Genomic DNA, 23,710 nt, shown 5'->3' on the forward strand with positions numbered 1-23,710 from the left:
CCAGGAGCCTGAGAGCTCAAGTTCTGTCCAAACACTTCTGGAACTCTGGCAGGCCTGCTGCTGTGAGCACTTCCCTGGGGAGCAGTCATACCTATGGATTTTAGTATTTGTATTTTAGTTCTTGGAGATTCTGTCAGGCCATATGTAACTGCTTGGAAAAAGACAAATTATGCAAAAGTACACTACTTTTTTTTTTCTCCCCACTATTCTATTTCTTAAACATATCATTTTTTCCCAGGCAATTTGCCTTACTGCAAGTTAACTTAAAATGTAATCGAAAACATGAAGGTGGAAAAACAAGGTCAGGATTTTGCAGAAATCAAGAGGTCCCCTTCATTATGTGATGAAAAGTAAAATATTTTCTTAGACTTTTAACTTCCCACCTCCTAATCTCCTGGGGCTAGCAATCTAGACAATGACCAGGCAAAGTGGAGGACACAGCAAATCCTTACTGATCCAGAAACTTGGGGATCCTGTGGGTGTGAAGGGAATGCTTAAGTCCTGATACAAGTTAATTGGAACCAACAGGCCTGACAATCAATTAAACCACAAAGTAAACAGTTTTTGGTTTTTTGGTAATTTTTCCAGAGCAACACTTACCAGCACACTTGGTCCTGGTGATGAGTGGTGGTCCTGGCTGCCCTGTGCCACCTTCGCCCGGGCGGGTGAGCAGGACCCGAATCTCATATTCGGTGTCAGGGTCCAGGTGCCAGAGCTTGTACGTTGGTGCGTTGACAGCGTGGGTCTCGGTCCAAGTCCCAGACGTCATCCGGTACTCCACTTCTTTCAGGATAATGGGGCCATCCCCAATGATGGAGTTGGCATTCAGTTGGATGAGCAAGTACGTGGGCCCAACACCCAGCAGCTGCGGGGGTGCTATAGGCCGAGGCGGTTCTGCAGGGGAGACAAAAAACAAACCATAGATAAAACAAAAGCTGGAAAACCCACTAAGAGGAGGGCTCTCTACACAGGAAGTTGTCACAGTTTGGTCAGCAAAGATTCCAAACCTCAGAAACAAATTCAAACTGACATCAGTGAAGAAGAGCTGAGGAGAATTTCAGCTGATGGAAGTGAGTGGTGCATTACTGGCATCTGCTCAATGCTGTATTTTCCTTTTAAAAATTTGAGACCTCAAAATCCTGTCTGATTTATATATTGATGCTGCCTGAGACTTTTTTTCCTGAAAAAAACCATGCCCATTTATATAATTTACTATACCAATAACTTGAGATTTTATTTTATTGACTGAAGCCACATTTGCACTTTCCTTATAGAAAGAGCTGCAAGAGATGATACACTACCCCTGCACAGAATATTCTTTAAAATGAGTATCACTGCAGTTAATCTCAAACCCGCTGGATGTAGTTAGGGAGAAGGATACAGACGCGTATTACAGGCATTCAGAATACTCAGAACTGAGCAAAGCTGCCAGAAGAATGACAAAATAAAGACATATGGCAACAATGTGTAATATTTTATTCTTTAGTAAGTTACTACTGATTTTGAAACTTGAACAATAGGATATTGTGCTGCCTTTTGTCATCCGCTCTTCTCATCAGCTTCTGCCTGTCTACATATTTCAATGCAGCTGCAAAGCGAAAAAGGTAATGACAGACCAAATAGAAAGAGGTAGTCCCCCCTACCCTGAGAAATGTTAACATAGAAACATTGCCTCAGCATGATTTATTTTAAGAAACAATCACAAGCAACAAGTATATTTCTAATAAAATGAATTCACTGATAAACATGGAAGGTTCATTTTCATTCCAGATGGCTCATATTTCAGCTAATTTGTTTCAGTTAATTAGGCAACAATGTTAAATTCAGTGCACACAGGGGTTTCACATAGCAGCGATGCAGAACTAACAAATCAGCAACTCTGAGCAGGTAGACAGGATCTCATGGCCAGTACATTAAAAATAACTTTTAACCCCAGACCATAAGATTTCCTTAACAGGGGACCCTTACATTCTACACAACAGAAGTTAAGAGACAGATACATTGCACCCAGGGATTCTACCTCCCAGGGATGATGCCACCAAGGCAGAACACATGGTGGGGAGTGGTGGACCTCCTTTGACATCCCATCCTCCCTGCATGATAAAGTTCAGGTAATGACTCCCTGGTTCTGTCTGCTTCTCGGTTTCCAGCAGCAAAGCTTCCCTTCCAGGTACCACAGCTTGCTCTAAACAGTATATTTACCAGCTTTATAAGCAACCAAGTTTCCCAGATTTTGGCACATATCTTGCAGGCTTTTTTCTAAATCAGCTGCTTCTCAAACCACTCAGTTTGGAAACAAGGGAGTCTGTAGCCATGCCACATAGTGGCTGTAATGGGAGTTGATTTTTCCCTCCCAGAGTGAAAGGTGAGTGCTCCAAGGTATTTCCATTTCTGCTTCAGGACATATAAAACTATAAAAAGCACCTCAATTAATTATTAACCTTTTTACCCTTCTTTGGCAATATATGTGCTTATGAATTAATTTAGATCCCTACCTGCATCAAAGCTCAGAAATGCAGGTGGCCATAATGAGGGCAGTTTATTTGCTATGGAGCTAACATATTAAATGTCCAACTAATGTATTCTAAGGTCACTGCAGATTATAGCAGAAAACATCATCATTGATGAGCATGATGCACTACCAACTCCAAGTTATAAACTTCTAAAACATATGGCTATGCTTAGAAGTAAACACTTTGATTAAGAGCTGGATTATCCCAAATAAAACCTCACATTAATGAGAACGTTGCCTATTAAGTTTTTATGTTAAGAAGTAAAGCACATTCTTATATTAGCATACACATTTTGTTTTTAAGCTCTTCAGGCCAAGGAGACTTATTTATAAAGTCTCTCCCAGTTCCAATAAATTATGCATGAATTTTAATCAGTTAGCAAATGAACAAGTAATTGTTCTGCAGCATTATTAATATTCTTCATAATATAATATAGTATCAGAACTAGAGGTGAGGTGCAACCAGAAATCCCAAAAGTACACTACATATCAAGTGAAGCATGCAATCCCAATATACCAGGATAAACTTTTCTGATGTTACCCAATTAGCTTTCTATTAATTATTCCTATTCATTATTCTATAACCATATCTCCAATTATAATTCGAAATCATAATTTCCTTTTGTTTATACAGCAACCTGAAATTTTTACAGTTTAAAAATTGCCACTGATAGCTAAAAAAAGATAGAACAAAGCCATTATTAATGTTTTGGGTTCCATTCACATAGACAATATCACACATATCAACAATACTTTTCTTTCAGTGACTTTTAAAACACAATTTAAATCCTTCAAGGAAGTATATGTTGCTGGCTTTTTTTACCCCAGCAATCTGGGTCCACCTGTAGTAAATAATCCAGTTTCAGAGTGCCCTGAGAAGACAGTCTGCCAAAAATGAAAAACCTCTTACATGAGGCATGAGAAATAAAAGGAGATGCATGAAAAAGTACCCTAAAGACAATCACTCTCTCAGAAGTTTGTTCTGGCTTATAATCAACATAAAAACTCAGCTTCAGCCAAGCCACGTGATGTCTTAGATGTTCAGAGCCTGGATTAGAGGTAGAATTGCAGGAAGTTGAGGCTCACCAGGTACGCACCACAGCAGCGTGCCTCCTGCCTGGCCCTGTCAATGTGCTCCAATGCAGGTGGCCCCTACTCAGATGCATTTTGTGGCTTCCAGTCACCCAGACCCAAAGCAAGGTGAGGCAGCATAGTGATGTCCCTCCACCCTTCCCTGCCTTGATCATTGCAACCCAACTGGAAAGCTGTGTCCTTTATTTCTGCCAAAAAGAACCAACCTTCCTCAATTATTATAAGGAGATATGGCTAAGGTATACAGTATTCCCAGCAATCAATTTTCCTTGAGCTCAGTTCCCCTTTCCTCAGCCATGAACTCTCTGTGAAAAGCTATAAGGTTCTAAACCATAACTTATGAAAAAATATTTCAATCCATAGATGGTTTAACTCATCAGTAGAATCACAGTTTTATTAGGTATTTATGATACACTAAGAAGTTTGATCAAAGACCCTGCAATGGTGAGTTTTATTTCTTCCTTTGCTAAGCACAAAATTTAAGATTCCTTATCCAATGTAGCTAGTTTAATTACCGGCTCATTTTCTGACTAAATTTTTAGCCAATGTATAAAGGTGTTAAATCTGATTAAATCCTTTCTAGTTTTCATGGCCACTAACATCTCAGAAAGACTATATTGAAAGACCACTTGTACATTACAAGACATTAAATAAATGAAAGTGTTTTCATGCATAGCATGTTGCAGTATTTGGTCAGCTCTTGTTTTGACATAAAATGCCCACAGCTAAGGCAATAAAAAATTAAGACTGACATTTCATCAGTACTAAGTTCTCATTCTGCTGAGCTACTAGCAGTACATTATGCTCACATCAGTATGTATATGACATTGTGTATTAAATGTAGTGTGATATTTAGGCACCAATGACTAGAATAAGCATGCAACTTCAACCTCCTCTACCAGTCTTCCTACAGTTAAGTGGTTGTGTCATATTTTTAATATGAAACAGTGTATGCAAATAATTATGCACTCACAGGCAGAAAAAGCAACCAGAAAAGGTCATTAGTGTTATTAGTATAGCAACTTATATATATGCACACTATTCTATATTGTCTTCCAAAATGAAACACTTCCTAAGTTTAAAACAAAGGTATTTTTATTTGTATCTTACTGGCAATCATATACCGTTAATGATCAGATCAAAGCAAAAAATAAAAATAAAACAGAATTCCACGTATTGTTCAATTTTGGAGGAAAAGATGATACTGGATGCATTCCTGATAAAATCTTTTTTTCAAATCTTATTTACATGAGTCATGTTTTGCTGAGCATAACACGTACCACTCGCAAGAGATTCTTGCTACACAGCAGAAGGGTTTGGAGAGGTGGGGAGGAGAGGGCTGGTCAGCACATAGCCCAAACACTCAGAGCAGGTGCATGCCTTTGTCCACTCTCATCTCACTTGTGCCTTGTGCAGGACCTGCAGACCTGCAGACATTGATGCACATAGCTTGCAAGTTCCCTCCACTCATGCACACACTGTGCCTTCCCTCTGAGCAGTATGTCCAGCTTTCTCTGTGAAATATCTCACACCAAGCCATACGCTTGGTATGCTGATGAACATTAACTGCTTAACCCAATACAAACAGCAAAGGTAATCATAAAAAGTTTAATTTTTACAAGTATAACAAAGCATTCATTCATTATAAGAAGACCAGCATCAGCCTCACCTCCCCAGAAGTTAAAGTTGATTTTTTTAATTACACTATAACCTATCAAGAAAGTAGGTCAACCAAAAGAACACAAAGTTCCTTTAAAATTTGTCATAATTCAAAGAAACAAAAATATAAAGTCATGCAAATATAGCTAATACTGGATGTTCTAGGAAGTATAGCAAAAATGTCTCCACAAATGAGTCAAGATTGACTCAGTTCCCACCTAATTCACTTCCTCTTCTAGGGAAATTTCTTGCAAAGTTTTTTAAGTATGTCTGCATATTTCTTGCAAGCTCTCTGGTTTTCTAGTTGAATTCAGCTGAAGTTCAGTGCCTGACCCACACTGGCTATGCCTTGTTAGAGCACAATCTTTGCCATAGGAAGCCCTGTGGAACCAGGGGCCCCAGGTATGAGACACCCAGGCAATCCAAGATACCCAAGTCATAGAGGGCGGTAAGAAGCAAATCTCTGTTTGCCAGGAGCTGGACCTGTGGAGAAGTGTGCCTCTGTGCTGGGCTCCACATTGCACATGAAGATATCACGGCAAAGTTGCACCAGAAGACCCATAGCATGGAGAAGCAGGCTGCAAATTCCTTGCAAGAGCTACACTGCTTCGGAACTCTTTGTGTACCAGAAGATTACATACAGCTCTAGACATTCATGTGCTTTTAAAAGTATTGAAAACCAGAAGTAGAAATATTTGTTTAAAATTTGGAAAACATGAATGACATTTAGAAGAAAAAGATGGCAGGGAAACAACATTCTCGATCTTAAAAGCTGGTTAATCCTGCAGAAAAAAAAAGAATTAACAAGAAGTAGTAATCAAAAACTTAAATTTAAATAGAGTATTAAGGCACAAATGGAACAATTAGAGTAGTAACTGAAGAAAAATAACAATAGGAAATTCTGCATTCTCTTAATTATAAGTTGAGGAGAAAATAGAAGATATTTCTCATACCTACAGCTCTAAAGAAGCATGACTGAACTAAATTATGTGGTCATGAAGGTGGTAACAAAATGAATTATGAAAGGTTTGAAAATAAAAACAAACTATGGAGGCTTTGAGCCTGTTTGTTTTTGGGTTTTTTTTTTTATTTTTTTAAAAATCATTCTGCATGTGGCATATGTTTAATACAGACTAGAAATATTTCCCTTAGCTCTCCAAAATTTTAAGGAAGTACTGTTCTGACAGGAAAAAGACCACCAGAATTTAAGACAAATAAGTTTATTTTGGACTTGGCCTGTCTGCAAGGACACCTGGCTGTCTCCTACACTGATAACAGCCTGACAAGACCTGCCACCCCTCAGTACCACTACAAAGTGTATTAACACAAACAGGGGACTTTGTGAAAAGTTATTTGTGGAAAAGCATTACAGAAAACAGTACCTGCCTGATAAGAAATTCTTCTGCTCAGTTAAAAAGAAGGTTAAATGCAGAGGACTGAAGGATGCCAAGCTGAAAGCACAGACCTGGTGAACAGCAGAGGCATCACGAACCTTAAAGTCACAGAAAGCCTCTGCAGTTTATTTTAAAATTTCTAACAAGATCTTAAGTTTTCTCTTTCTGTACATGACAGACTACACTCACAGCTGACTCTACCACCCTATACACTCCATCTCTAATGAGGATTTTGGTGTTAGCGGTTTTGCTGAATAACACATCAAAGACAAAATATGCCTCAAAAGTTTGTGCAACACATTGAGAACACTTCATTAATGGGAGATGAGCATTCTCCGTGGCTTCTGAAAATTAGGAAATGCAAAAAGACCAAAAAACCCCAAATTAAAAAAAAACCAACAAAAAAAAAAAAACCCAAACAAGAATGTGGCACATTTTCAGCATTATTAAAAACACACCTCTAGGTCTACAATGCTCCAAGACCTTCTAACCACTAATCAGACTTCACACAGTAAGTCCAATAAATATATCAGGACAATATTAACTACCCAATTCATAGCTGCAGACACACAGCAAGCCTAAGGTGAGAAGTGCTGCCATGAGTGACTTAGTTAATGGGATTCTTGCCTGCACACCACATAGTGGTATCTGCTTTTCTCACCTCAGCAGCCCATCTTATTCTTGTGACAAAAGAGAAGAACAAGTGCAAGCTTATTCTCAGCTGGACATACTATACATCAGCTACATAGATTACTCCTGCCCAAAAGACACAATGCATCTGAAAAACATCAGGATAAAGGAGGATGAGCTCGGCTGCTGGGCAGGGCACATTGCAGAGGCTGCAGGAAGACATGCTTTCTTAAACCATCTGCAACTTGCAAAATACTTCACCTCAGAGAAGTTTTACAATCTCCTCCACTACTGCAGACCAAATGCTGAGAAATTAACACAATAAAAACTCAACCAGCTGCAAGTCCTTTGGAGCTCTCATAAACCTTGGCCATTTAATTAATAATTCTCTAAGCCATCAGTTGCTTTTCTATTTGGTCATAAACTTGTTTACCATTTTCTTAATAAATGTATTTGTTTCTTTCTTTTTTTTCCTCCCAGTGGATAAAAATGTCTCTCTGCTTATCAAGTTTAACTCATTTTAACAGGTGCTTTATTTTTCTACATTGTTAACAATAGTACATTGCCATTTTTGTTCTGATAGGAAAGTTTCTATTGCTCCGATCTTTGTCTTCTGCAGCTCACTTGGAGAAGGCACCGTACTGATAAGAAGGCAGACATTTTCATAAAAATAACTAACTTTGATATATTACATCACATAATGATTTCTTCATGCAGAAATCAGAAGTGAAGTGTTACATGTAGCTACGGGCCTGCCTTCATTTGAAAAAAAAAAAACAAAACCAAAAACTAAACAAAACAACAAAAACAATCCAAATCCAAAACCAAACCAAACTCCAACACAATCAAAAACTAATTTTGACTTATCTCAGCTGCTGTCCTGTGACCGTAAGTGATGGTGGCTGCATGGAGAAACTCAAACAGCTCATGATCTATGATTCTACTATAAAGGTTTTCCTCAAACTCTTGTTTTCTTTCTAATTTCATTTGTGCAAACTTTATTTCTGTGACTTCAGAAAATTATTTCTGTGACTTTAAAATAGAATTTACCACAACTGCACAGTATTTGGCACTAGCTGCTAGTCCAGAGGTTGAGACACAATACCTACAAAATGTTACATTTTAATTAAGAGAGTTAGTTGTCTGGAACAAAAGAACTCATTCTATGTAATGGCTTAGTGACCAGGTGTTATCAAGTGATTTATCCAACTCTCTTCTGAGAGTTTGCAAGACCATTTTCATTCCCTTTTATGACTTGAAATGGAAAACCTGAAAGTATCAATTTTAAATAAACATTAAAAATAAATATCTATGACATTGAAATTCAGGTAACTACCAAGAGAATCAGTCACTGGAGAAAAAACAGCATCAAACAGAAATGGCAAGCTGAACAGTGAGCTCACAATACTGGCTGAGGTAGGGTACTGACATATTTCAACATAATATCTCTAATTTGGGATCTTTAAACAGGAATAGTATGTCACAAGCTCACTTCAAGCTACTGTTTTAGCTTTAAGCACCCAATATATAAAGTTTTTGTCTTAGATACAACAAAGTCTGCAAGCTCATGCAGCTAAAATGTATTTAATTTAGGTGACATGGCAGTTAGTGACCACGTGAAGTGCTGAAATAGGAATTATTTCAGCAGCAAAAACTGCTAACTTCTGCATAGTGGTGTTATATCCTATGCATCACCATGGCATTTTATTCACCTTGATTTGAAACACCACCACATTCTTTTTATTATCTTCCTTTAAAATAAAGGAACAGTGTGCAGCTTTAGCATTGTCAGCAGAAACTGTAAACAAGGTTAAGAACATGCCCAGCTCACATGTTTAAAAAAAAAAAAAAAGGTCTAAAAATTGGAATATGTCATCTCTCTAAACAATTTATGATCAGGACACATGCCTAGTTTTTGAATGATAGTAGGCTATGTTACTATGGGAATCAATTACAAGATTATGACACATTTTGTCAAAAAGACTGCATTGTGATAAAGACACAGATGCAGCACACTCCTAGAGAAAAAATGAATAAATGTAAAAAAAAGAGGTGCCTGTAATGAGAAGACTTTCAAATTTTAAATAGAAAAAAATCAAACCAGTCAGCTAAATGACTCAGCTGTAGAAATATCTCCAGCAAAGACTTGATTACAATGACTTCATTATCCACATGTATCAGTAATGCCCTCGAGATCTCAGTGTTGAAATTACTGTTGGAAAGAAATATTTTATCTGCTTCATTGTCAGGAACCAGCAGGTTGAGAACAAAATTGAATACCTTCTTCAAAATTGGTGCTTCCCAAGAAAGCTCAAAATTACTCTCAACTCTACAAGGCTTCGCAATTTGACAATACTGCAATTGCATGCACATCCCCATGCTGTCAGTGATGAGAAGGAATAAAACTAGAGATTGCAGAAAGAATGCCTGAAGAAAAACAAAATATTGTTTTAGAGACTCCAAATTTTTTTTTTACATGGAGATGCAACATGTGACGGCAATATATATTTATTTTTCTAAGTACTTGGATATTTTAATAGTTATTGCATTTAAAATCTGAACTGGTCCTGTTGAGATTGCGAAGATTTTTGCTGTAGAGAGAGTGCTCACACACTCAGTTTACTGCCTAAACAACCCAAATATAGAAACTTCCTGACAAACAAAAGTTACAGTGACATATTTATAATCAAACTCAAAAAATTCAAACACCTGCAACAAAACCAGAGCATTTCAATAGAATTCAGTGAAGCAAAAATAAATCAATAAATACATAAAAATAAAAAGGGGGTGGGGCGGGAAAACAAAAAAAAAAATCTAACACAGATTTCCACCTCACTAGCTCTACCTGTCTATAAAACTTGAAAGCTAAAAAATTCACCCAGACAGCACTCCTGCCTGTTCTGGAATTCTCCTGTATACCTTATTTTGGAAGCCACATGCCAGTACTACCACAAATTTTTATCACTAGCTCTTCTGCATGACTTTTAAATGGCAGGATAAAACGTGTCATGTGCTGTTGGGACACTGAGACAGGATTCAAAACTGGATCATGCTCTATAAATGGAATGAGCTGTAAGTGTCGTTGTACCAGAAGGGTACTGAAGTCTAAAGTACCTGCAGATGAGAGGAAGAGCTGGCACGGCTTTGGCTTCCAAGCATTTACAGTTGCATTTAATACCATTTAGAGGTGAGACTGATTTTACTGTAACCATTAACTCAAACCATGGGTTAAATAATTGATGCACAGAGGTGGGAAAAGGAAAAGGAAAAGGAAAAGGAAAAGGAAAAGGAAAAGGAAAAGGAAAAGGAAAAGGAAAAGGAAAAGGAAAAGGAAAAGGAAAAGGAAAAGGAAAAGGAAAAGGAAAAGGAAAAGGAAAAGGAAAAGGAAAAGGAAAAGGAAAAGGAAAAGGAAAAGGAAAAGGAAAAGGAAAAGGAAAAGGAAAAGGAAAAGGAAGAAGGAAGTCACATACTTTTTATTAAGGCATGACCTTACAAATGCACAGGGGGCAGAGATGAATAGAAAACCTCCAGACTTGCAGGGTATTCTGCAAAGTTCTTTCTCAGGTATCCCATTTCACGTATGGTAAAAGCTTTCTGTCAGCACTTGAATACTACCATCAAAGAAAAACTGATACAAGGTAATATAAGGGTTACACATCAATGATTATCTAGAGGGATTTTGTATGTGCTCAGACTATGCAAATCTACAGGGAGAAATGACAGAATTCATCACCACTTTGGAGCAAACCTATTTTTGAGGGGCTCTTTTCTTGCTCAAATCCCCCTCTTTCTATTCATAATCTTTTCTAAGAGACATATAGATGTTCCCACCAGCAATGTCTTCACATTTCTTATTACAGCATGTCCAAATATTTCTTGCCAAAAATGCCAGAAGGCAGCCCACTGGAATGACAAAGAAGACTATTTTAGGAGGCACTGAGACACTTCCTTCAATCTATGCACTGAACCAACAGAAACCAAAATGGTTTTTACATCACAGTTTTACCTCAAAGATGTGAAATACACATCATCTAACATGCACCTCAGAGGGTAACCCTACTCCTTCACTTCCCACCATCAGTGTTGCTCACAGTGCCACTCCTCTACACTACATTCACAGAGGTTTAGGTTTAAAACTGATCTTGCAGGGCTGTACATGGAGGCTCACTGCTTTCCTAGGTCCCTGCAGCAACTTCCAGTTGTTTTCTGACAAAAGCCAGTGTCAGCAGAGAAACAGAAACACAAGTTCACCTTCTTGAGAGAGGAGAAAAGGGAAGGACAGGATTGAGACTACCTTTTAAGAAAGTGCTGGCTACTACATCTGCTTTTACCATGAAAGCCAGCCTCAGAAAGGGGAGGGGGAATAGATGTGGTCAAAAATAACCATTGTCCTTGCCACAGCACCTGAACAGATGTTAAGAAATACCTGTGAAATTACAGTAACAAAGCAGCTGCCAACCATTTCATTGCCAAATGGATTCTGAATGTGATGAAAAGTCTGAAAGAAATTTCTAGAAAAACGAATCAGAACAGAAAACCCATCAGTTCTGCATGCTAATAAGATCTTTCTGAAATATTATGATTTTATATGAGTTGATAAAAGCCTGTTATCTTTGTTTTGTGGCAAAAAAGGTTCAAAGTATCAGTATGAATCTGGAATAGAAAATTCCTGAGTACAGTAAAAGAATCTAAATTTTGCATCTTATTTCAATTGACACAAACATTTAGTTTAAAAAAAAATCTTTTTTTTTGTTCTCTTATTTTAACCATTTTAAACTTTTTTTTTTTTTTGATGACCAAACGTAACAGGAATACACAGCTTCTTATTCTGCTACTGCATATGTTAATTCTAGAATATGATACTAAACAACATCTCCTTAAGCTGGGCTGGCACACTGAAAGTTCTGGAGCCATCCTTGTGTATTCATGAAAGAAAGGCAAATAAAAACAATGAATATACAGAATAATAAGAGAAGAAATTACTAGGGTAGAAATTGCACAGTACTGCTTTTCTCTCCAAATCCAAGATTCACTTGTAATAATCTAGTTTATAATAATATGCACCATTGTGGAAATTGCTACCTTCAAAGATTGCACAAGTAACCTATGTTGTTTGTTATGTTTAGATGGCTTTGTGCATAACGGGCATTTTGTTGAAGGCTGGGCTTTTGTTGGTTCTGCATGCTGAACCAAGCACCTAAGAGCACATTGCAAAAGATTTGGAGACAAAAATAAATAATTTGTCATCATATTACCAGTTAAACAGACAGTAGCAATACCTTAAATTAGCCACATTTTACATAAGTGTTGATAAAAGCATGCCATCATTGGGATAAAAACCTGTGCAATTTTACCAGCAAGCTCTGTTGGCCCCAGTACCCAAAGCTGGGAGCACTTTTTCAGAAATTTTAAGTATGGTTTTTGATGAAGATGAGGGAAGCCATGATTCTTAATGCTGAATTCTGAAGTTCTGCCACAAACTTTTAATGTGTGAGTGTTCTTCGAAGAATTTGGCTGGTTTGTTTGCTTTTAAATGACTGCAAGCACCAGGAAATTTCTCTCATGGGACTTTCTATCCCTCTGATAAATGTGAATTTGGGGCATAAAAAAAGCAGTTTTGTCAACTCAGTCAGAGGAATGGTGAAGCTGTCCCACTGAACTCTATTTAGGCTTCTATCTCTCAATACACATAATCTTGCCTGCTCTCAAGAAAGTCTTCACCAACTATTCCCCTTCCTCCCCAAACTGTAATGTGAAAAGCAAGCTGGACTTACAGAAACATTCAGAATAGATGCATATAACTTTTTTCCACGCATAAGAAGCCACAACACAGCATTGTAACATTTAAAAAAATTCCCTAAACCTTCTCCTTTTCATTTAGCATAGTGTTTTTCTTTCCAAAATTCACTGGAGTTTTACTCTAAGATGTTCTTCATCACTGTACCAAGAAGGTGATCAGCAAGATTTGTATCTCTAAGTTCCTCCTACTTGGCACAGCCTCTATTCCCAACTTCTGAGGCACATTCTTAGGGTGCAAATCCTTTTCCTTGGTACCTACATTCAGCCAGTGAAAATTCAGGGGCTAGGCAATCCTGAGCATGAAGTCGATTCTGAATTTTTTCCAGTGTTCAAATAATCCCTTTCTCAGGGCCACACAAGTACAGGAAACCTATTTTATAGTTAACTTTGGTTACAGTCAAGAATATAGAGAGACCACTAACCAATCTCATACACACATATTTTATACCTTCCTATGTTCAGTGACTTATAAATTGAAAACAGAATAACTCCATATATGCACATAGAAAAAAAATCTTTCTCCTTTGGAAGGAAATGGGTTAGAGAGGCTGAGGTTGGGGCTACATTTCTTTATGGGGAGGAAAGGGTGGGGGTGTATGTGTGAAGAAAAAAAGATGAGAAGGTTAAGATTAAAAAGTTCATCCAAATTCAGAAAACAGATGCAAGAAAAAACATTTACATTAGCTTTTCCAAAATGACATTTTGATTTTTCAGCCTAGTAGCATGTGAAGCACTAGATAAAGAAAAAGGACATTCAGAACATAATTCAGGATTATAGAGAAAACACTTAATCTCTCAGTATAAGGACATTCCACATCCATTCCTCTTGTCTGACTGGAGTAATAATTTGTGCAGAGCTTTTCCATTTCCAAGGACAGCACCTTACCATAAAGGTTCAGAGATTCCAAGAGGAGTCTCTACAACCCTTCTTTTGAGCCTGAACCGTTTTTCTAAACATTCACTAAGTCATACGTCTTACCTACAATGCCACTAAGAAAACATGGGGTTTTAGTTGATGGCTCCAATTAAAACAGCAATAGCCTTATCTGCTGTGCTACATAGCTGCAGGTATTCTGTGAATAGTCACACCCAGCTTTTCTTGATTTCCTTAAGACACTGCAGAATTAAGAAATGAAATGGCAAATAAAGTCAAAGCTGATAAATGCAAAGTAGTGCATTGAGTCTTATGAATCCCTTATGGAGTCTAAATCAGTATAATCAGACAGGAATAATATTTCTGCTGGGAATTTCAAGACTATGTCACTTCAACTGAGACAAAAAGATAGCATATCAGTGATTATTCTGAACAGAACACAAAGAAAGCATAGGATCTTGTGGGACTGTATAAACTCATAAAGTTCTCTCATCTAAAATAAATTAAATAGGTTTGGTCTTCCTATCTCATGCTAGATGAGCTAGAAGAGAAGACACAGAAAAGACCAAATAGAAATTATTGAAGACCTAGGACAACCTCCTCTGTGAAGACATTTAATTGATCTGCAACACTCAACATGAAAAAGTCATGATTGAAGGATTACACGCTAGATGTTTATGAAATGAAAAGCAGTATGAAATTGATTAATATGGAATGACTTGCTATTTCTTGGAGTGAAAACACAGGGCAGCTACGGAGGGAAGTACGCTCTTCCTTTAATAACTGGAGCTAACTGTGGAAACTCATTGTTCCCAACTTGGCAAAATTATCTGACAAATTTGTAGAAGGTTTGTCATGGATATTACACACATGATTCATTGATATAGTCTCTGGCTCGATAAATCATAAGCTATAGATTGCTAGATGCTCAGTGATGTATGGAGTGCCTCTCTCATTCTTACATCTCTCCCTATGCCTATACATTAAATTAAGAATATTTTGATCCAGCAGCAATGTTTTCTGAAGTCACTATCATGTTCTGTAGAAGTAAAAAAAGCCAAGAAACTGCTGCTAGTTGTCAAGCTACTCATTGAATTTTGGACAATATTGGAAATAACCCATAGGCTTCAGTCCATGTAATCTATATAGACGAGTGCCCTCTGCATAGAGCTACTAATGATTCAACTATCCTCTTCTTTCAGAATGTGGATGGTGCATGGCTGTATGGTCACATTTCCTTCACATTTAATTATAAATTATCAAGGTTTCCTTTTTTTTTTTTTTTTCCCTGATGCCTGAATGGAGAGCTCTAGGTTTCAAAACAAAAGCTACTTTGCAGAGCCACTGCAGTTGGTTCAGTTAGTTATATGCTAACCAACTGAAAAGATAATAATTTTCTGTTGATTTACATCCCTGAATTGTTAATATAATATAGATGCAATAAGAAGACCATAATTATGTTGTACCTTCATTAAGTCATTCCACAGACATCTTATGAAGCTTTTTTTTCATATCCCATCATTGCTTTAATGTGTGGGGAAAATGATCAGCAAAGGCAAACAAAGTCAGCAAGTAAAATAGCTTGTTTGAACTCCCTCAATTCTTCTGATTGCAGGCCAATCCATGAGTAATATTAGGGCTTATAACCATTAAAATACCGTAAAAGAAGATAAAGCTACCACTTTTCTACACAGCCTCTCCTTCCAAAGCAGAATGTTTTGCCCTGCTGTCTGCCTTTGTTTCACAAGTAGTTAGAATATTTACCTGTACTTCTCCCACAGGTAAGTATTCTAACTCTGTGGTGTTTATACTTTTCTTGGCCTGCATAGTCTATCATTTCTTTCTCTTCAAAAAAATGGGTAATGGAAGCAGGCCAGTAGTATTGCTGAAGCTCAAAGTACCCTTTCAAGCACTAAAGAGACCAAAACATTTTCCCTTTGATATGTTGCCTAATTTTTCTCAAGTTATTTAATGAAGCGTTTCTCTTCATGCCCCATTTACACCATATAATAATCAATCATTAAAAAGCCACAAAACACCTGTTATTCTATCTATGAGTCCTCATGGCACTTTTCTCACCCAAGTTCATAATCTTTTGCTATTCAATATACTATTTTTGCCTTTGTATTATCTTTTCTATGAATACATTATAGTGCCCTCTGGTTGCATCACTCCTTTTAAAAGTCCTTTTGAGAAACTTGAATTACATCTGATATTGCAATTAAGTCACTTTTTCTTCACTGAAAGAATATTTTTCATTTAGATTCAACAAATCCTTTAACAAGAATGCATTTTGTCTTTTTGTCTATGGGTGAAAATTTCAAGTACTTTTCAGAGCAGCACAGTGATGTGTCCATAGCTGTCTATCTCATTATTCATTTAATACTGCTGATAAAACAACCACACTGATATGTTTGCTTTTCCACGCTTTAATTACACCTATACAAATCATAATAGCTTACTTCATTAGTATATTGTAGAAAAGCCACTCCAACTGTTATTGTATTTATGTATTTAAATGGCCTGATTAGCATTCTGAAATTAAACTAAATGTCCAGTTAACGAGAAATATTTTACTTATCTTTATGTTCCTTTTTATTCACCTTTCTTTTTTCTCATCTATTTCTTCCTCTTCCATATCAAGCCCAGCTGTATTTTCCCATAACAACCCAAAGATGAGGTTTACTGTGGGTTTTCCTATTCAGGCCTAATACATTAGGGCCTATCATTCTGGTATCTGGTTATCTCGTCAGCTATGACAAGATAATGTGGGCTTGAGGGAACATGCTTGTATCTTCTGTCAGCGCCTTCTGTTATATCAACTCCTCTAAAGGCACATTCATACAAAGAAGCTGCTACCAAAGAAGACCCCCAAGACAACACCGTTTATCTCAGGAACCATTCCATGCCACAATTCCCTGTGGGCACAAAGATTTTTGCAGCACAGTGTAATCCACCTGCAAAGCAGACTGAGGATGCAGTTTAACATTATATCTAAGCCAATCCAAAATGACCACATCATTGTGGGGAGTGAACCACCACCTCTTCTCTGGTCACTCCATTTTTTCCAGACCAGTGGTTCTACTACTTTTAAATTAGTCTGACACAAAAACACCCACTTCTTTCAACAATTAATTTTTTTAATTAAGCTTCCCAGTCAACTCATTGGAGAGAGGGCCAAGTATCCTGAGGTAAAAGAAGAGGAAATAGCAAGTGAGAGCAGGAGAGAGAAAAGAGAGGTAGGCCCACACCTTTTGTTGCCTCTGCTGTAACATCAGATGTTCTTGCACATAAGCAAACATTGCCCATTCTTACATAGAGATCTTCAAGGAAGGGTCCAAGAAATAAATAAACAAATAAATAATTGGTGTATGAATCTGGTCATGAGGCACAGAATCAAAAACAGGGCATGCAAGACATTCCTTTACAGATTAGGAAGCTTCAATAAATTATGGCAATATGGAGATGCATTTTCCAGAATTCAGGTTGAAACCAGACAAAATGGTGATTGACAGATTTCAGCTCTTTACTCAGTTCAAGTCCCTCTGGAAGATTTCCTCCATAACATTATGCTATGAGTCAAAACAGGATTCTTGTCATTGAAGAATTGCTTCAATTATTCCACTCAATCAATCAAAATTCCAGAATCCTGCAAAATTTTTAATCTACCACAGGAGTCCCGTGAGCTTCGCTAAGCAGGTGATAAATCCCAGCAAATTTCAATAAGGAAACCTCAGGTGCTAAACCCCTGAAAGTCAACTGAGCTGGAAGTGCAGGAAGGGCAAGGACACTGAACTGACACCCACAGGAAACAGACTGTAGGTACCTGGTCCATTAATTTCTGTTAATTGCCTGAGAGATCAACTTAGCATCATTTGCTTCCACTTGGCATCTGCTTAGTCAGTTGGCCAGAAGGCTGTCTTCTTACTGAAATATAGTTCATCTTAATTATCAGAAGTCCTAATGATGCAAATGTCTTAGGGGATAGTCTCCTTAACGGGGTGACTGCACATACTGTTTGGCATACATGTTCCCCCTGCCTGTCCCCTCCATTTTTTATAACATAAGCAATAGCACCTGTACAAAACATTATTTTTCAGAGTAAGAACACTGTCCTCCTTTCATGACACATTTCCACAGAATTCTTTGTTCAAGCCTGGAAGCACAGACATACCACTAAATTCCTGCTTTAGGGTTTGTTTTGGTAAAGGACATCAAAATCTGGACAAAACAAAACATCAATTAAGCCACCTTTACCTGTCTGCAGATCCAGAAAGTTGCTCGGTCAACTTGAAACATCACTTGATTTGGCCTGAATGAAAATCCACCCTGTGTTCTCTCTATCAGTTCTTTAACCTGTTATAATATTATTCAAATAAGAGGCTAAAGCTGTTCCTGGAACAATTGAAAGTAAAAAAATGAGGATCATTGTGTTTCTAATTGTGAAAATGTCACTGATAATGACAGTAATTTGGAGGGGAAAGAAGTGTCACTAGGGCACAATTCTTTGTGTTGCATAGTCCACATACCTAGTTAGAGGTCAAGTAGATATTGGAGGTGTTCCCAGATAAAATAAAACTAATTAAATATTTCTTTAGGCAGCCATGTTGAAAGAAAAATGCAAGAGGAAGGTCAAACAGATTCCTAAAATGGCATTAGGAGACAGCTGAAGATGAAGAACTTCAGCAACAAAAACTAAAAATTAAAAGGTGGAGGCAGCTTCCCACTTAGCACAAAGACAAATCTCAGGAAAGAAGAGAATTCTGTAAGCCTAAACTCAAAATACATCTTAAACACGTCTGCAGCCAGACAGAATACAGACACAGTACAATTTTTTTCTTGAAGTTTCCAATTATATTTCTTTTACAAAATCTTTTGGAAAAGGAGATACTCTTTCTAGTAAAACAGACCATTTTATCACCTTTCAATTACCTCATTGTCATTTATTGGCACATTCAACCCAACCGCATTTTCTGTGCTCCACTGATAGAAGTAGCAACCAACACGTAGGGCACAAAAGATGGTAGATTAAATCACATTGCAGAAAGTCCATAGGTGCAAAATAGGAAAAAAAAAATATAAACAGAGAAGGTATTTGCAAAAGTGAGGATTGCAGCATGCCATATTTGTAAGAACTTGCAGATGTCTTCTCCTCTTCAGTGCACTAAGATGGCCAAGTACCATGCTGCATACATTCAAAGCAGGAGCTGTGCCTCAGTATCACATACTAAAAAACAAAGGAAAACAACAAACCACCCTGCAATTGTACCCTGAAAGTATCCAGCTGCTAAAATGAAGCTGTGCTTCATACACTGACAAACAGCTGCTCCTTTCTATCCCAAATAAAATGAAGGGGGAAGTATTGCAGTGGCTGGTGATGCAGCCAATGGATCACAAGCTTGATCACACTAAATGTATCTTGTTTATTCTAGGACATGCAGGTCATCCAGTCCAAGGGAAGTGGAAAGTTGAAGAATAAATCATTAGTCAAGACATTTCCAACTGCTGTCAACATAATTCAAAGTCAGAGTAAAGTTCAAAGCAAGCATTAAAAGTCATGAGACTTCAATCTCAATTTTTAAAACCAAAGAAAAACATCTAGTTTACCCCATATCCCTTCAAAAGTGATAGCCTTTATATCTCCAGTTGTTAAAAAACACAACTTATGTTACCATGAGTATGTCAATAAATATGAGATTTTCACATAAACTCAGAACCGCAACTTCAGGTAAAAAAGTAAAACAGAAAAAGAATATTTGAGACTTAATCCTGATTGGATGGTAAAATAGATCAGGTAAACCATACAATATACTATTCTTCATTTTCTCAGGAAATGAGTAAGCCAGTCTACTAAAGTAAGATAGCTTTACTGAAAACATCTATGGCATTGATGCTTTGTAGTATTCTCCCTTGTGTCCACAAACAGGTACAGTTCCATATGGCTTAGGATCCACCACCAGATAGGCACAAGGAGCAAAAAGCTAATATAAATATTGAAAAAAATGAATAAAAGATTAATCTAGATTTCACAATCTATAAGATGCCTGGTACATTCAAGTAAAGTTCAAACTCATTTACCTTATAATCCATTTATTTATGGAAAATTCCAGACAAAAACTCTAAATTAGGCAAAGTATTTTCCCTGGCATTTATTTATTCCAATTAACTAATTCACACAAAGTTAGGACAATCATTATTAATAAAACTAGAACTTATTGAAAATTATCTCTGCTTTATTAGCCTTGAACAAACACCATGCCATGTCTGCACCTTTCAGACCACATTGATTAGGGAGTGTGTTCAGAAAAGAGCATCCAGGCTCATGAAAGGTCAAGAAAACATGTCTTATAAGGATCAGCTGAGGGAGCTGGGTTTGTTTAAGTCTGGAGAAGAGGAAGCTCACAGGAGACTTCACCACTCTCTACAACTCCCTAAAAGGAGTTCACAGTGAGGGGGAGGACTGATCTTTCCTGCTGTTCCCACAGTTAGAGGATCACAGGAAATGGCCTTCAGATGAGACAGTGGAGATTCATATTAGATAGCAGAAAAAAGTTTCATCACTGTTCAGATGGTCAAGCATTAGAATAGGTGACCTGGGAAGGAGGTGCAGTCACCATCCCTGGAGGTGTTTAAAAGGTGCCTGAATCTGTCACTGGTTGATGGTTCAGGGGTTATTGTGGTAGTGATGGTGGGACTTGATGGTCTTAAAGGTCTTTTCCAACCTTGAAAATTCTATCATTCTGTGATGTTTTGTACTTACATCCTCCTTTCTTGAAGGAAAAATGTAACTTTAAATTGACTTTAAAGAGGCTTTACCCTACCATCCCTACTGACTATTCTTATTAGTCTGTAATGTCAATATGTCAATTCTAAGCAATTTTTAATTCCTAAGAAGGTACTCTCACTTTTTCCTAACACTGTTCACTGAGTTTTGTTTCTGTTTAGTCTCCAAACCCATCAATAGAAATTTTCTTCTTTTTTTTTAATAGTAAAGAATTCAGGAAAGTGAAAAATTTCACTTTTTACTGCGTATAGACATCAACTGGGATGGTACACTCAAATTGTTTGGCAGTACAAGACAAGCCAAAAGGCTAAGAAAATGGACACAGGATAACTACATGAAATGTTATATAGGAGGTCCTGGAAACAATGAAGTTTAAAAAGAAGTAAAATAAAAATCACTAAAAATTTAGGGAAGTCATGAAAATTCAAATTCGAATGCAACTTTGTCATCCTTCCTCATGGAGGAGGTAGGACACAGACTCTGCCATTAGCACTGTGAACATACTTGGGGAACTGAGGAGAGAAACACATTAATTTTCCTTGTAACCCTCCTTAAATGTTCTGCAAGACATGCCTGTTAGCAGCTCCATATCAATCTCAATGACAAGCTCTCTAGTAAACCGACACATCCAAATTCAACATTGCATCTCAGCAGGAAGAAATCTATCTTTCTGCATGTAGCTAAGCTTCCTCTTCTTAGGAGAGGCAGATATGTTTCTCACCACTTTCTGTATAATTCTGCAAATATTCCAGCAGTTAACACTGCAGAAAAAGTTCTGCAATATGAATTATTAAACAGACAAATATTTAAAACTCTTTAGGGAAGAAAAAAATCTTCTATCCAAACTACTCTGAGAAAACTTTTTCTAATCTCTTTAAAATTATCTTCAAATAACTCCCCAACCAAGATGATTAAAGGTCACTGGCACATTGCAAAGCATATTTTTATGAGATAAATTCCATTGTAATTGCAACAACTTTTCGAGCGACAATTTAGACATAGAATCAAATTATCCATTTCATTTTCATTTACACCTCATAAGCTAGATCATTTATCACGTTTCATGATAATGATCAGAGGGCACATAGAAAGTGATTTCTGGAGGTAACAAATTACCTATCGTATTAGCATAGCTTACAAGATCCTGTCAACAGGTACCACACATAAATAAGAGGTAATCAAATTCACCATGTGCAGGAGTGTTTGATATGCTGCTTGCTTTCCTAGAAGCTGGCAAAAAATCTAGGTTACTAAATTCAGCATTCCAAATTAGCTGCTTAAGTACAATAGTTTAGCTCTTCATAACACATCAGGAATCATTATGCCACTAGGACACCAACAGGTAGACAGCATGCAGTGGGCTTAAGATCTGGAGACGAATCTCTCATCAGCAGGTATTATTGCTTCTTGCCACTGAATCATCCATCATGTCTCTGAGACAGCTTGGAATGATAGCACCAGACCCTCACAGTACTGCTCCTTGAACTCTGTCTCATCCATCTTTTGCATCATTCCCCATTTGCAGTGAAGTATCATCTCCTTGCTGCAAAACTGAGTGTGAACCTGTAATGCCTTTAACCTGCAGTGCCATTCTAATAGTAATTGATTTCTTTTTATTGCAGGGACAGTGCTCACTGAGGGTACGTACAGCTGCTGAGGATGAGAGATGGTCAAAAGGGTACAATGCAAGCACCTGTGTCTTTAGCACTATGACCTGTTTTCAAGGAAATAGTTATATTTTCATTGCTAGCTATTTTATAATGTGTGCACATTTATCAATATATAAAATTGGTATAGGAATATATATGCAGTTTGTTTTCCTGCAGTTCAACTACAATTTAATAGCAAGATTCACTCAAATGCAGCTGAAAATAAATGTCGATGTGCCTTCATTTTGTATTTTTGTTAAGTGATTGAGCATTAGAACACTGTTAGATTTTTAAATACATACTAAAGCACACAGGTGCACCTGCATTAAAAAAGCAACTTAAATTAACTCCACATTGATCATGGCTAGACTTCACTAGCATGATGACTTGTGTACCATAAACCACCCAAGACTAAGCGTTTTAATTCAGCTTCGTCTGAATGCTGTTATAAAAGTTTAATAAATCAAAATGATCAAAATGCCCCCAGTGGCAGGTTGGGATTCAGTTTCCAATTCAAATTCTCTTTAATATATGGCTTCTCTGACATCCTGCATTTTCTGCCACCTATGTTGAATTCTAAATGCACTCCTTTCCATCATTACCATGCATCTACTCATCAGCCCCCTTTTTAACAACTCTGCACAATACAGAGATGTCAAACCTAGAGGGGTTTTTCCCTCCCCAAAACTGGAAAATGATGGAAAGTAAGGGAACTTTGTCTATATTTAAGTAAATATTTTAACCCCCGTGGTAATGTCAGTGGCATTTAAACTGAGAAAGACCATCCAGAGCTGCAGTATTCAAATGAAATATTTAATTTAAATAAATGTAGAGACAGACCAGATACTGGAAGGGAAATTATCCAAGTGAAATACAGCAGTGATGTGGTGGGGCAGTCTGGAGACATCTCTAATTAAGATGAGAAAAATCACTTTACTTGAAATGATCTTCATGTCACTGTACTTGGATAAAACACAGATATTAGAAACAAAGAAACCTCTTATTTCCTCCCTGAAGTGACACCTGCCAAAAGCTTTTCCCTTGCCTCTTTTTTTCCTTTGAACTGACTCCTATCAAGTCTAAAGGCCAACAAGAATCCCACTATTCAAAGTGATTACATTTTAATTTCCTAAATGCTTTATTTTGTGTTTGGATTCACTTAAGTAATTTCACAATAAGAAGGCCTATGAGAAAATGGCAGAGGTATAGGAGAGCATCTAAACGACGAGATCTCACTCATGCAATCACTGATGATATGTGGTATCACCAGCAACACCATTTTGAATCAGGCTGAGTGAAGCTGCATAGTGTCTCAGC

The 23,710-nt window shown here is 37.3% G+C and overlaps 1 protein-coding gene across 20 annotated transcripts in view; it reads right to left on the reverse strand.

Annotated features, from left to right (window-relative positions):
* Nucleotides 1–23,710, reverse strand: part of PTPRK (protein tyrosine phosphatase receptor type K) — a 374,534-nt gene that overhangs the window by 155,416 nt on the left and 195,408 nt on the right. For all 20 annotated transcript variants that reach the window (XM_030267876.4, XM_030267874.4, XM_030267872.4 and 17 more), the window contains exon 7: nucleotides 601–894. In XM_030267876.4, coding sequence (XP_030123736.1) covers nucleotides 601–894 — 294 coding nt within the window. The remainder of the gene's footprint in view (nucleotides 1–600; nucleotides 895–23,710) is intronic.

Source organism: Taeniopygia guttata, chromosome 3 (assembly GCF_048771995.1).
Source record: "Taeniopygia guttata chromosome 3, bTaeGut7.mat, whole genome shotgun sequence".
Taxonomy (NCBI): Eukaryota; Metazoa; Chordata; class Aves; order Passeriformes; family Estrildidae; genus Taeniopygia; species Taeniopygia guttata.